We start from the raw sequence: 12,265 nt of genomic DNA, 5'->3' as shown, positions 1-12,265 counted from the left end.
GTAAATATATAGTCTTTTTTTTTTTTTTCCAAAGAAATACTATTGCCTAAAAATACTGAAATATGCAAAATCCAGACTGTAAGTGAAGGTAAGTTACAATACTGTGCTTCAAGGGCAAAAGCCTGCAGTAACTGCTTGCAAAGACAAACACATGATTTGATTAGCAGCTGCTAGTATGGGAATCAGGGTGATTTAGAAAGGAGGGGAAATCAACCCTTTGTTTTATCTAAAGGATGGCTCATTCCAAGCAGTTATATCAGGTCAAAACTTCCGTTATTGTACTCTTATTTCAGTCACAGATGGTTTCTCCCCCTCATGAACAATATACAGATTGCACAAGAGGATAATGAGACATGATGGCCAGGAAAAGGGTAAAAGAATTCATCCGGGGAGGAGGTGGGGAGAGGGGCGTGGGGAGAAATACGGTCTTCTTCAAGTAGGTCCTAAGCAAAAGCAAAGCTTTTCCCACCACTGCTCTTTCCTCACTTGATCTGGCTTCTGTTGGATACTTAGTAAACTTAAAGCCAAGTCACTCTGACACCCTAACATTACCAGGAGACAGGTCACTCAGAACCTTCCACACTGTAAGTCCCATCTAAGCATAAACAAAGCAGTTTCTTTGAAGGCACAAACCTGCTGCTCAGCACACCGCATCCCCACACAACCTTCTCCCACCCCTTCACCTCACACCTACATGGGAAGCAGACGCACAAGCAAACAGCAGGGCCATCAATCAGGCACCAATCCTGGTGCCACCTCTCCGCAGCACTCTGCCCAAGAATGCCACAACTTCAGCTGTGCCCACTCCTGGGTCAGCGCTGATAAGCCAACGCGAAGCGAAGCCATCCATCTCACAGTGTAAACAGCCGTTTGGCTACACGGGGAGCAATATAAACAAACGGATCTATTTATAAGTCATCATTCATTCCTGTTGTAGAACACAGAATACTATGTTCCAGGACAAAAATGACAGTATTTCTAAGAAAACAATGGAAATTCAGGCAGATTGCGTCTTCTTCTAAGTGTCCTGCCCCGCTGACACTCCTAGGTTTATAGAAGCAATAAAATCCAAGCCATACGGCGATGGATTCTGCAATTTAAAGGGTCACTAGGGATCCGGGGAGGGGGGGCATGGGGGAACCGATCGCCATACACACGGTTTCTTCCAACACCTCCAAGTCAATGGTAGCATCTGTACAGCGGGGGGGGGGGGGGGGGGGGAGACGGAGACACACACCGACAAAAAAAACATACAAGCATCAAGAAAGAGCAATCTACTCCTGCTTGTTCCGCGCCTGCAGCCCACAGCAGCGCTTCCACCCCAGCTGCACGGCTCACCTGCAGCCCGGGCTGCGGGCGGCGGTGCGCGCCCCTCCATCGGGCACCGCCACCCCTCGGCGCTGCCCGGCCCCGCGAAGCTTCAGCCCATTATGGAGCCGCCGGGCGAGAGGCACGCGAACCTCGGCGCCCGGTGCGTTACGTGCTCGCCAACACGGGCCGGCGGCAGCGCCCGAACCCCTCGGGCAGCCCCGGCCCCGCTCCGCGACCGAGCGCCCCCGCCCCGCGGGGAGCCGGCAGCCCCCGGGCGCAGGGACGCCCCCGCCCTCAGCGCCCCCGCGGGAGCCGCGCAGCCCGCCGCGTGCGCCCGCAGCCCTTTACGTAAGGGGACTCGGGTGCCGGCGCGGCCCCGCCCCCCGCCGCCCCCCCGGGGAGCGCGGACACCCCCCGCGCTCCCGCACACCCCCCGCGCCCGGCACGCCTTACCCTGCCGCTCCAGCCTCTGCCGGCATGGGGCGGCCCGCGGAAGGTGCGCGGCGCCCCGCGCTATCCCACGGAGCCGCGGCAGGGCGCCGCCGCCCCGGGCATGGTCTCCACCCCCCGCGGCGCCGTCAGCCGCGGAGCTGGAGTGTGCGCGGCGGGCGCGGCGCCCGGGCTTTTCTCCGGCGGGAGCGGAGGCGGGCGGGGTGAGGGCGGGCGGGGGCGGGCGCGCCCACAGCCAGGCGGGCGCCATTAACCGCTGCGCTGCCGCCGCCCGCTTTGAAGCGGCCGCCCCGCTCCGCCGCGCCAGGCACAGCGGCGCCCCCTGGCGGCCGCGGGAGGCGCCTCCCGGCCCAGCGGGCGCGGGGATCCCGGGGTTTCCCTCTTGGCAGCGCCGGGCGTTCCCCGCACCGGTCCGAGCAGCGGCGTGGCCTCCCTGGGCGGGCCGTGCCGTGCCGTGCCGTGCCGTGCCGTGCCGTGCCGCACCGCCGGTTTTCCTTTTTTTTTTTTTTTTTTTTTTTTTTTTAATTTAAGGAATCGCATCTCAGGTTGGCGCGGCGGCCCGCGGGCCAGCAGGTCGCCCAGCGGCAGAAGAGAAGCAATGGGGCTCGGTGTTACAAGGGAAAGCCGAAGGGTTTGCCTTGTTGCAAGGAAAGGAGGAAGGGGAACACAAGGAAGCGGCGGGCATGGCTGTTTTGCAAGCGCTGTTTAGCAAAAGCAGCTGCTTCCCTGTTGCGGGGTCGATGCGCGGAGCACGGACCGGCTTCCTTACGTAACGCGCGGAGACACAAAAGAAAAATCCCCGAGCCGGGGGGGTGCCCGGGGCTGCCGGGCCCATTCCCTGCAGGCACCTTGCGCCCCCGGCCCAGCCGCAGCCCCTGCGGGCTCCGCGCAGCATCCTGCTGCCGCGCTGCTCCAGGCACCCCCGCTCCGCCGCAACGCGTAGAGAAAAAGCTGGCAAACACGAGGGGGGAGGGGGGGAGCGAAGCCTCCCATCACACACAACGAATTTCTGTGAAAAGCTCAATTTCAGGCTGCCTAGTGCAAGAGTTGATGCTGCAGCCCCAACACGGGAGATGAGCTTAAGCCGCCTCTTGTCTCTGCTCCTCTAAGTTGCCTAGCCGTTCAATCTTTCTTTACCATACACAGCAGATAATCTTTTTTTTTTTTTTTTCTCTCTCCTTACATATTTATGGATAGCTGTGTCTCTCGTAATGGCTGTCATCTGAAGAGCAGAAGGTATTTCAACTGTCTTCTCCCCGCACAGCCCAGTCCACTCAAGCTTGCAATAAATCCTTCTCATGGCAAGGAGAATCAGCGCTATTGTTCTCCGTTTGGGGCTAGATGCTGCCCTTGGCACCGTGCAAGCAGCCCCCTGCGCTGAACACAGCCTGCATCCAGAATTACAGCTCTCCTGTGAATGCAGACACACATCAACTTGCATGTGACTTGTGAATGCAGTCACAAATTCTGCTAGTATGGATCTGGGTTATATTTAAAAAAAAAAAAAAAGTACAGGCAAGTTAAGAAAATAGAAACATTTATTGAAATGTGCAACATCCTTGTGAAATATTTAGCACTAATTATGTCAGAGCATCATTTAAAAACTCATCGGTTTTAACATTCAAATATATTATCATTCTTCACACTGAAAAAGTGGACATCTTAAATAGCATCTTAAGTGACAGTTTTACTCATTATCCAAGGCATATTCATAATTTTAACTGAGGTCATTCTTGCAAATGCTCATTCTCTACAAATTTTACTGATACAACCAGCTGCATGATGCTAGTAAACTGCAGTGGAAGTTCTCTCCCAGTTCAGCATCTTTAGCAAGTGCTTAGCTGCAGTACTGCGAAATTACACAGGAAAATACAATTAAGCATATCTGTGTTTACAGGACTTAAATTTAAATCCTGAGTATTCAGGGTCACGATGTACATGTAATCTCTAAGCCTGGGAATAACCCTGTTGAATTCATTATTATTTTTCAAGTCCCATGCTGCAGGTTAGGCCCAACTACAGAATAAATGCCTAAAGTCCCTTTTTGGTACCATGTGAACTGTGTTTATAGATTAAATAAAATAAACTAGGCTAATCAATCTGTAGGCCAAAAAAATTTTTTTTGAGATTTTACACAACAATGAATTTTGTGTATAAAAATACCAATGACTGTCCGTCAAACTGTGTTATGTCCAATTCTTATTTCCAACATACATGGACTGGCATTTCCTTTGGAAAAAGAGTACCACACAGAGCAGAAACTTTTTCTTATTTACTTATGGGATCAAGAGGCAATGTGAAATCCTCAAGATTTTATGAAGATAAGAACTTAAAATTTTTTGATATAAGCCACCTTCAATGTCTTTGCATTATTGACTCGATTTTCGCATTTTCAGCTCCAGTTTGTTTATCCTACAGCTTCCTCCATAGGCACAGAGGATCTCATGCAGCAAAAGAATAGCCATTTACAGAGCAAAATGCAAAGCAAAGAATGGCAGGATTTCTGAATCTGAATGGGAGTTTGTGTACCTCGCATCTGTCTGCTGTGATACAGCTGGCATTTTCTGCAGAAGCAGCAAGCTGGTAGATTTACTGTTACACTGACGCACTAAATCTTTCCCCATGCTGGGACTGAGCCAGCAGCAAAGGAAAATGCTTCTTTTCTACCATGCAGTGGGGATGCTAAGGAAGAGGTTGGATTTAACATCTGAGCAATGGGAATGCAGAGGAAGTCAAGCCCCAGTTACATAAATTTGCACTGCCCATAGTTGCTACTCAGGCAAAACTCCAACTGAGGTCAGCGAAACAGCTGCCAAAAGACTGTGGGGTTAATGTGTGTGGGCCACATTCTAAATGTCACTTAGTAGTAATACAAGAAAAAGAAAGACCTGAAATGTTACAGTCTAGGAAGTGTTGTGATTGCAAAATGCAAAATACAAAGAGACAAAAGAGCACCACTGAGACAATATATTTACAGTTAGGATAGTAGAAATGGAAACAAAAGGAATCATAAATGGAAACATTTTCGCAGTGTATTCAGAGATGCACCTTCCTTTATGCAGAAGCAGCAGCTCCTACTTAAGCACTTTCCCCTTCAACTTTGAAGTGCATTAGATAAATGCAAAACATTTCTCTTTAAAACCTCTCTAAAAAAAATCAACTAGCATTATCAGAAAAGTGAAAGAAGCCATAATTTTCTCTACGTGGAACATTCAGTGCATGCTGCCTTCCAAATGCTGCAAACATTTAAATGTGTCAGACAATCCAGGCATTGAGTCCAATGGACAGGACAAGTAAGTAGCACCAGCTCACTTCTGCTCTGTGCAGTGCTTATCCCTGTGCCTTTCATACAGAGCTTTGGGGGGGGGGGGGGGGGGGGGGGGGGGGGGGGGGAGACTAGTTAAGTTTGGAAAACTGCAATTACAAAGCCCTACCAATTGCCAGAAAACCAAGACTGAGGACAGCATATTAGATTATGGCTTTTGCAGGCGTTTTTGACCTTTTCCCTATTTTATGTTGATGCTGCCAGCTCTTACAATCAGACTGCTATCACAAAACTCAGGTAGTTTCACCTGCATGTTCATAACCAGCAAGCAAGAATGATTTGGAGTCAAGCAAGCTCTAAACAAGGTTACATGATATAAGAACTTTGTTGTTTGTAATCCTAAGGCTTAGCAAAATAAAAAGTATGCAAGTAACACAGTCAGTATGCAACAGAAGATACCCATTAGGTGTGCTACATAGTGCTAATTAATTTCAGAAGGAATCTTCATCACAACTGTATGTACAGGGAGAGAAAAATATGTAAAAAATAAATATTTGCAGATAAAAGGAAAATGGAAGCAGTTATTAATAAAATGCAAACATTGTCTTCACCATAAATATTTGTGAGAACTAAGGCCATTGCCAATGTGAAATAAGAAGTTGCTCATCATTGGGTAAAATGCACTTTTATGTTATAATATTCTTCTGTGACTAAAAATATGTTTCCACAGAAAATTACGTCCCACATTTTTGCAAATACTGCGTGTCCGTATGGAGGAGAGGGACAAGAACAACAGATGATTTTAGGGTTAAGTCCTAAAGAATGAAAATTGCTGATTTTTTTCATCTTGATTTCCTTTTAAATATAATATTACAGACAATGATTCCTAGATTCTGACCCTCTGTTACCCCCAAAAAACTCCAGGGCTGCTTCCGAAGGCCTGTCAGCTGGCTGTCTTGTGATCTAGTGAAGAACTGCAAGCCACCTTTTCATGTGAACGAGGCACAATACCTTCCTGGTAAGTTTACATTTACCCATAATTACAGCTGTTGATAATGAATTAGAGATTAGGATGGTTTTCCATTTGTTTTCTGGCATGTACACTTATGTATTATCTTAAAACTGTTTCTTGTTCAACATTATACTAACGCTTTGCACTCAAGTCCTTCATACAATGGTTGATTGTTCAAAGTTGATTTCAGAGATCTATTTACGTGAAAACTCTGAAGGTACTTAGTAATGTTCAACCAAAAAATAGACAAAACCATAATCTTCATCCTAAAACCATTTAACACATTCACATATAGAGTTATGTTGAACATCAATCTGTATAATACACCAAGTGTAGTCAAAACCTTTAGATACATACATATAGACCCATTTTCTTTACATAATGCACCTGCCCTGACTCAGTATATTGAGTTACCAGTCCAGTTTCATGTCTGCTTTACTCCACACATACTTTCCTCCTCTTTTTAGGAACATCTTCTCATCAAATCCACTGAATTTTATAGCTGCTTCCACGCCAATATCTAGGATAGACTTGGAAGGCTCTTTCCGTCCATTTCTACAGTTCAGAAAACGCATCTGGAATATCAGTAGATTAAAATGTTAGAAAGTTTATTTGTAAAAGCTTGATTTTCCTATAGAATTAAACAAATGGCACTGCGATCCCACAAAAACCTATGTAAGTGCATGAACAGTTTCACTCTATTCCTTAGAAGGCTCAGAAGCTCACAGTTAAACAGTGACACATCCTAGCGGGAACAAAGTCATGCCATAATTCCTGAGGATTAAAAGTTTGCTCTTCAGTCACATGTAAGATACGTAAGCTCTTTGAAACCTAACTTTCAGGACAAGTTCTGTATTTTTAAATTAAAGGAAAAAAGCAAAGATGTCCTGCAAAGATACACATCTGCACTTTAATATTTGTGATGCAATGATTATATATGCAACCTAACGGCAACTTCCTCTTGACCATAAAAGTTCTCAGTATGTTTGAAGGGAAGAAATTGCATCTATTCCTTGTAATACATTGTAAAATTATTTTTTAGAATGCACAGTAAATTTAATTTGTTATCAACATTTTATACATACATATATTAGCATACAAATACCAAATATCAACCAAAGACTTACATATTCATCCAGAATGAGGTATGAATCCCTCATCTGTAACAGATCAAAAGAAAAAACTAAATCAATAAACAAACCAAAATTCCATAGTGAAAAATCAAGGACAAAAAAATCAACTATTTTTTTAAAGCCTGATCCAAATCTTTGAAACAGGTAATATCTTACTGATGTTTCAGTGAGCTTAGATCAAATTCACAGAAATAAATGACAGGATTGCTAGCATGACTTAGTGTATGAATAAGCCAGTAATTCTTGGAATATGAGTTTTCAAGTGTCTAACTGAAATGTGGGTGCCCAGCTGGATAAAGGTGTTTTAAATAATAATCCAAATCTTCTATTAACTTCTACACTAGCAGAACGTACACTGTTTTGTATACTGGAATGATTATATCATTTTTCCAAACAAATTACAAGACTGTTTAAGCTGGTGTGTTTGATTATCGTTTCAGCAAATAAAAGTGTTCTCCCAGCTCAAAAAGTTCTCAGGTCTGCACCAAGAAATAGGCCAACAGTTGAAATAAGACATGTTTGCTCAGCTAACCAGGCACCTCCTACACGATCCTCTGGGTAGCTGGAGCTTGCTACTGTGCAGAACGGGAAATCTGTTTGATCAGTCTGGTGCCCATCTTTCCCACAGGTTTAACAGAAATCACAAAGTGTCTTCTAGAACCAAACCTACTGAGGGAAACCTACTGGGGTTTTTTTTGTAGGACTTATTACATGGAAAAAATGCAGAAACCATTATGGGTTCTCATCTAAACACCTTCTCTTATGAGAGCTGTCTCCCACTGAATGTTTGAAATGCTAGACGTGTGTGTCTTACATAGTACAGGCAACCCAGTCTGCTCACTTGAGCTCTCCGTACATTAAGGAATAAACTGTAAATGCAGAGTCTTAATCTGTGGAACACGAGATGAGAGATTTAAGGCATTCCTGAACTTGGTTCAACCTAGCATCTCCTCACTCAATTCATAAACTTTCTCAACAGTGAGTCTTCTAACTCTCCTCATGCCATGTATAGGGTCTGTAGGCATCTTACAAAATGTCCTGAGCTCCACCCTTTGACACTAAAGTCCTTTACTGCAGCTAACATAAGCTGGATGGCAGCTCACCAAGCTCACTGCTGGGCTCTGCAGTAGCACAAGGAGTCTCCTTGTGAATAAAGAGCCCAAACGTGCAGTTCAAAGAGGTTCAGACAATGTTAAAAATGTGACTTTATTGTGGGAGGGAGTACCCAGTAAGATGTGTCACAGCAAGAATACTACTTCTTGTTCTCAATACCCAATATAATGCTGACTGGGATGTGTTACTTCGTGTAGGTTGATGACACCGCCGTAGTGTAACATCACAGTGAATCTGTATTAGGAAACTATGCTTACAGTATAAAGTGTGTTTACATTAACATTCAACCTTTTCAGATGTTATGCCTTGGTGGGGAAGAGCTATTAAATTCTGAAAGGCTTAATTATTTTTAGAGTTCACTATTCAGCTGTGGAAATCCCAGTTTCTCCTGTTTCTGTGCTGATACTTTATACATCCATGTCACTGAACAGAAGCCCACATGATGCTGTGAGAGGACTCCCACTGGTTTCCACAGGAATGGGATTGATGAGTTATTACTCTTCTAATTAACAACTCTGTGCCCAGTAAAATCCTTAAAGAGTATTAAAACCCAGTTGCTGACAGAGTTGTACTGTACCTTTTCTAAGCCAATACTAATAGGAAAAGCATTAAGTGCCATGAAAGCTTCTAGTTCCTTTCCATCTTTCCAACTGTATTTGAAAATAAGGTTTTAAAAGGACAAGTTCAATTTTACCTTCTGATTAGATTCAGGTACCAAACAGGAGACATCTTTGTGGCGATCTAGGAATCGTTCAAAGTCTTCATCGCTGATAACAAATTTCTCTGCTTGTCTCAGGGCATCATCACCACTGTTCTCCCCCTCAATTATCAAGCACTGGAATACCTGAAGACAAAAGACACCTGGTTAAGAATTTATGTTTTCATTTGCCTTGAGGATAAGAGACTGTTACCATGACAAAAACTTTCAGCTGTCTCAGTAGCAATGTCTTTAATTTCTGTCAGTGAAGCCACACTGACACAAATTGTGGCAAGTGAATACTACACAAAGGGCATGGTGTAGATTTATTTTTAGCAAATTAACATTACATAGTTCTAAATGTAATTATACAGTCATGGTTATTGATCAGGTTTCCACAGAATTCTTAACTGCCGTGGTCTTAATAAGGGCACAGATAATCAAAGTTCAAATAAACTTTTGATTGAACCTCAAATAGAATGGCTGTTGTAAATGCCAGTAAGTACTATGTACCATGCAGATTATCAAGTCAGTCTTTATTCTTAAAGATTTTAACCTGACTGCTGACTGTAAGTTTAACTAGCCTCAGATGGTCACAGAAAAAAAATAGGGATGACTCCCCACAAAAAAAATTTAACAGTTTGTCTACTTAACAGCCTCCTTCTAAAAGCCGAGTCCTCAAATACATTCAGCATAGGCTTTGAGGGTAAAAAAGGCACCTTTGCCATCAGCATGCTCTGTAACACCAGTAAGAAAGCAGGCCAGGAAGCTTGATAAAGTATTAAAATTTGTGTCATATTTTCCTTACAATCCTTCAGTAAGACCAAGATTTTACTTACAGTGATTTTTTTTTTCCCCAGGAAATCATGTGGGTATACCACTTTCCATGAAGCAATTAGTGAGAAATTATTCTACAAGTTCTCCCATATTTATGTCACATTATGTCTACCCATTTTCAAACTGATAACATATTTAATAAACTTCTAGTAGAAAATATCATAATATATGCATGCTAACCACTAATATGCTATAGCAGAACACTAATGCCTAATGTACACTTCTATATTGCTAGCAATATATTAATTGTAATGTATCATTGTACACTAAGTTTTCCTCCTTTTCTCTACGTGATAGATTTTCAAATGTTAAAACCCTTCCATCTTATTTTGAATATCATAAAACCCCTAGATCTACATATGCTGAAATGCTCGTTTCCTGTAAATATCACAACCAGGAAGATGCTTGACATATTGGGCTCCATTTAAGTGCAGAAAGAGACAGAACTGTCTTCAGCACCATGTAACACTGGTAAGAAGTCTGCTAACATGAACACAAGCTGGAGCTGGAGATATGACTGAGGTCATTAGAGGTTCAGACAACTCCAGGACTTCACTTCATTATTACTTTTCTCTGAAAAGTAAACCTATGGTATACATCAATTTCTTACCTTCCAGCGCACAGGGTTGAGTGCCTTGATCTGCTCATTCATATCTTCCTCAACATTAAATCTGTTGATCACTGAATTTATTTTGAAAGCAACAGCATACTCTCGGCACCATTGTCTCAGTTTATGCAGATTTTCCACATGGTTCTTTTTTCCTTGACCACGGCCGATTAACACATTGACATCCTCATCAAAACTATCACATGAAATTGCTAAAATGTCTAAATATTCACCTGAAAACAAGTTTAAAAAATGGATTAATATTCACTCTCTCACAGAAAGCTGTCAGGACTCTGCCCAGTTTCACTTCCTTGTGATCTGTCATGAAGTGCCATGTAAATATATAGTTCTACGGAGTCATCACTTGAACCACAAAAGCCACAGCAGCAGCACCAAAACATCTTGTTTGTGTGTCTGTGTGTCCCCAGAATTGTGGACATAGTCTGAGCTATTATTTTATTATACTATTACACCAAAGAGGCAATAGTACAAACTGCCTATGGTTACAATATATAATTAACAATATTTCACCGGTATTTATGTTTGGTTTGTGTTTACTGTAACTGAAGCGCTAACAAACCATCTCTCACTTGCACCAAAACCCATCTTTCAGTCAGGCTGCCCCAAGGAGGCTCCCGAGCCCTGCCAGTGCTCCTGTGCGCAGTGGTTTTTCCTTACCGTACTTCTTGAACCACCGTTCTCTAATCAGGCTGCCATTGCTAACGATGCTGACACTCGGCAGCTTCAAGTCCTGCTTGCAAAACTGGACCAGTTCGCCTACAAATTCGCCTCGGTCCTGAAGAAACGGTTCTCCTCCCGAGAAATTTATTTTCTCCATTCCTAGAAAAGGACCAGAGAAAGACGCTGTGAACCTCTGCCTGCCCACTGCCCGCCCCTTCCACAGGCTGCCGGTGCCCGACGGCAGCGCTATGGAGAGGGGGACACACCCGGGACAACTTCGACGCCCCTTGGTCCCGCTGGGAGGCGGGCGCCGCGCATCCCGCGGCCCCCCGGGACTCACCTGCCTCCTTGAGCATCGCCAGCCCCCGCTTGGCCTCCTCCAGGGGCAGCACGAAGGAGGTCTTGGCCGTGTGGAAGCAGAAGCCGCACTTGTAGTTGCACTGCCGGGTGAAGTGGTAGTTGACGCTGGTGGGCGTCGGGGACGCGTCGTCCCACTCCGGCTCCCGCTCCCGCCGGGAGCCCAGCGGGGCGGTGGGGCTGGGGGCCGAGACCCTCCGCCAGCCGGGCAGGGGCAGGGGCAGGGAGAGGGGCAGGGGCAGGGAGAGGGGCGCCAGGCTCCAGCACAGCGCGCCCAGCCGCCCGCGCAGCGCCGCCAGCACCGCCCGCGCCACCGCCAGTGGCAGACGGACCAGTACGCTCAGATGCATGGCTCGGCTCGGCTCGGCTCGGCTCGGCTCGGCTCAGACGCGCCGCCGTTCACTTGCACCCGACGGGATGCGCTGCAGTTCAGTTGGACCCCGCGGGGCTCGGTTCGACTGGTGTCGATCCGACTGAACTCGGCCCGGCTCCGCTCGGCAGGATGCGCTGCCGTTCACTTGCACCCGGCGGGATGCGCTGCTGTTCACTTGGACCTGGCTGGGCTCGGGCTCGGTCCGGCTGGACTGAGCTGGGCTGGGCTGGGCTCGGCTGGGCTGGGCTGGGCTGGGCTCGGCTCGGCTCGGCTCGGCTCGGCTCGGCTCGGCTCGGCTCGGCTCGCAAGCTGCAGCCAGGCGGCCGGCGCTCCGCACTTAAGAGCGCGGCGGCGCCCTCCCTCTCCGCCCCGCCGCGCCGTGCCGGAGCGCGGAGAAGCGCTGGGTTTCGCTTTCCGTTCTCGCAGAAG

At 46.0% G+C, this 12,265-nt stretch overlaps 2 protein-coding genes across 5 annotated transcripts in view; both read right to left on the bottom strand.

Moving 5' to 3' along the window:
* Positions 1 to 1,917, bottom strand: part of RNF144A (ring finger protein 144A) — a 67,591-nt gene extending 65,674 nt beyond the window's left edge. For all 4 annotated transcript variants that reach the window (XM_040598254.1, XM_040598255.1, XM_040598256.1 and 1 more), the window contains exon 1: positions 1,765 to 1,917. The gene's annotated coding sequence lies outside the window, so the exon portion shown is untranslated. The remainder of the gene's footprint in view (positions 1 to 1,764) is intronic.
* A 1,364-nt stretch (positions 1,918 to 3,281) lies between these two features.
* On the bottom strand, positions 3,282 to 12,126 carry RSAD2 (radical S-adenosyl methionine domain containing 2). The gene is made up of 6 exons (XM_040599276.1): positions 11,447 to 12,126; positions 11,104 to 11,265; positions 10,429 to 10,658; positions 8,979 to 9,128; positions 7,166 to 7,198; positions 3,282 to 6,613 (listed from the first exon to the last, which is right to left on the bottom strand). Exons 1-6 carry the CDS (start codon positions 11,811 to 11,813, stop codon positions 6,449 to 6,451), a joined length of 1,107 nt encoding a protein of 368 aa, XP_040455210.1. The 5' UTR covers positions 11,814 to 12,126; the 3' UTR covers positions 3,282 to 6,448.
* Positions 12,127 to 12,265: the final 139 nt, after the last annotated feature.

The sequence above is a fragment of the Falco naumanni genome, chromosome 6, assembly GCF_017639655.2.
Source record: "Falco naumanni isolate bFalNau1 chromosome 6, bFalNau1.pat, whole genome shotgun sequence".
NCBI classification, from domain to species: domain Eukaryota; kingdom Metazoa; phylum Chordata; class Aves; order Falconiformes; family Falconidae; genus Falco; species Falco naumanni.
The sequence above is the reverse complement of the archived record's forward strand: the minus strand, read 5'-3'. Positions and strand labels throughout refer to the sequence as shown.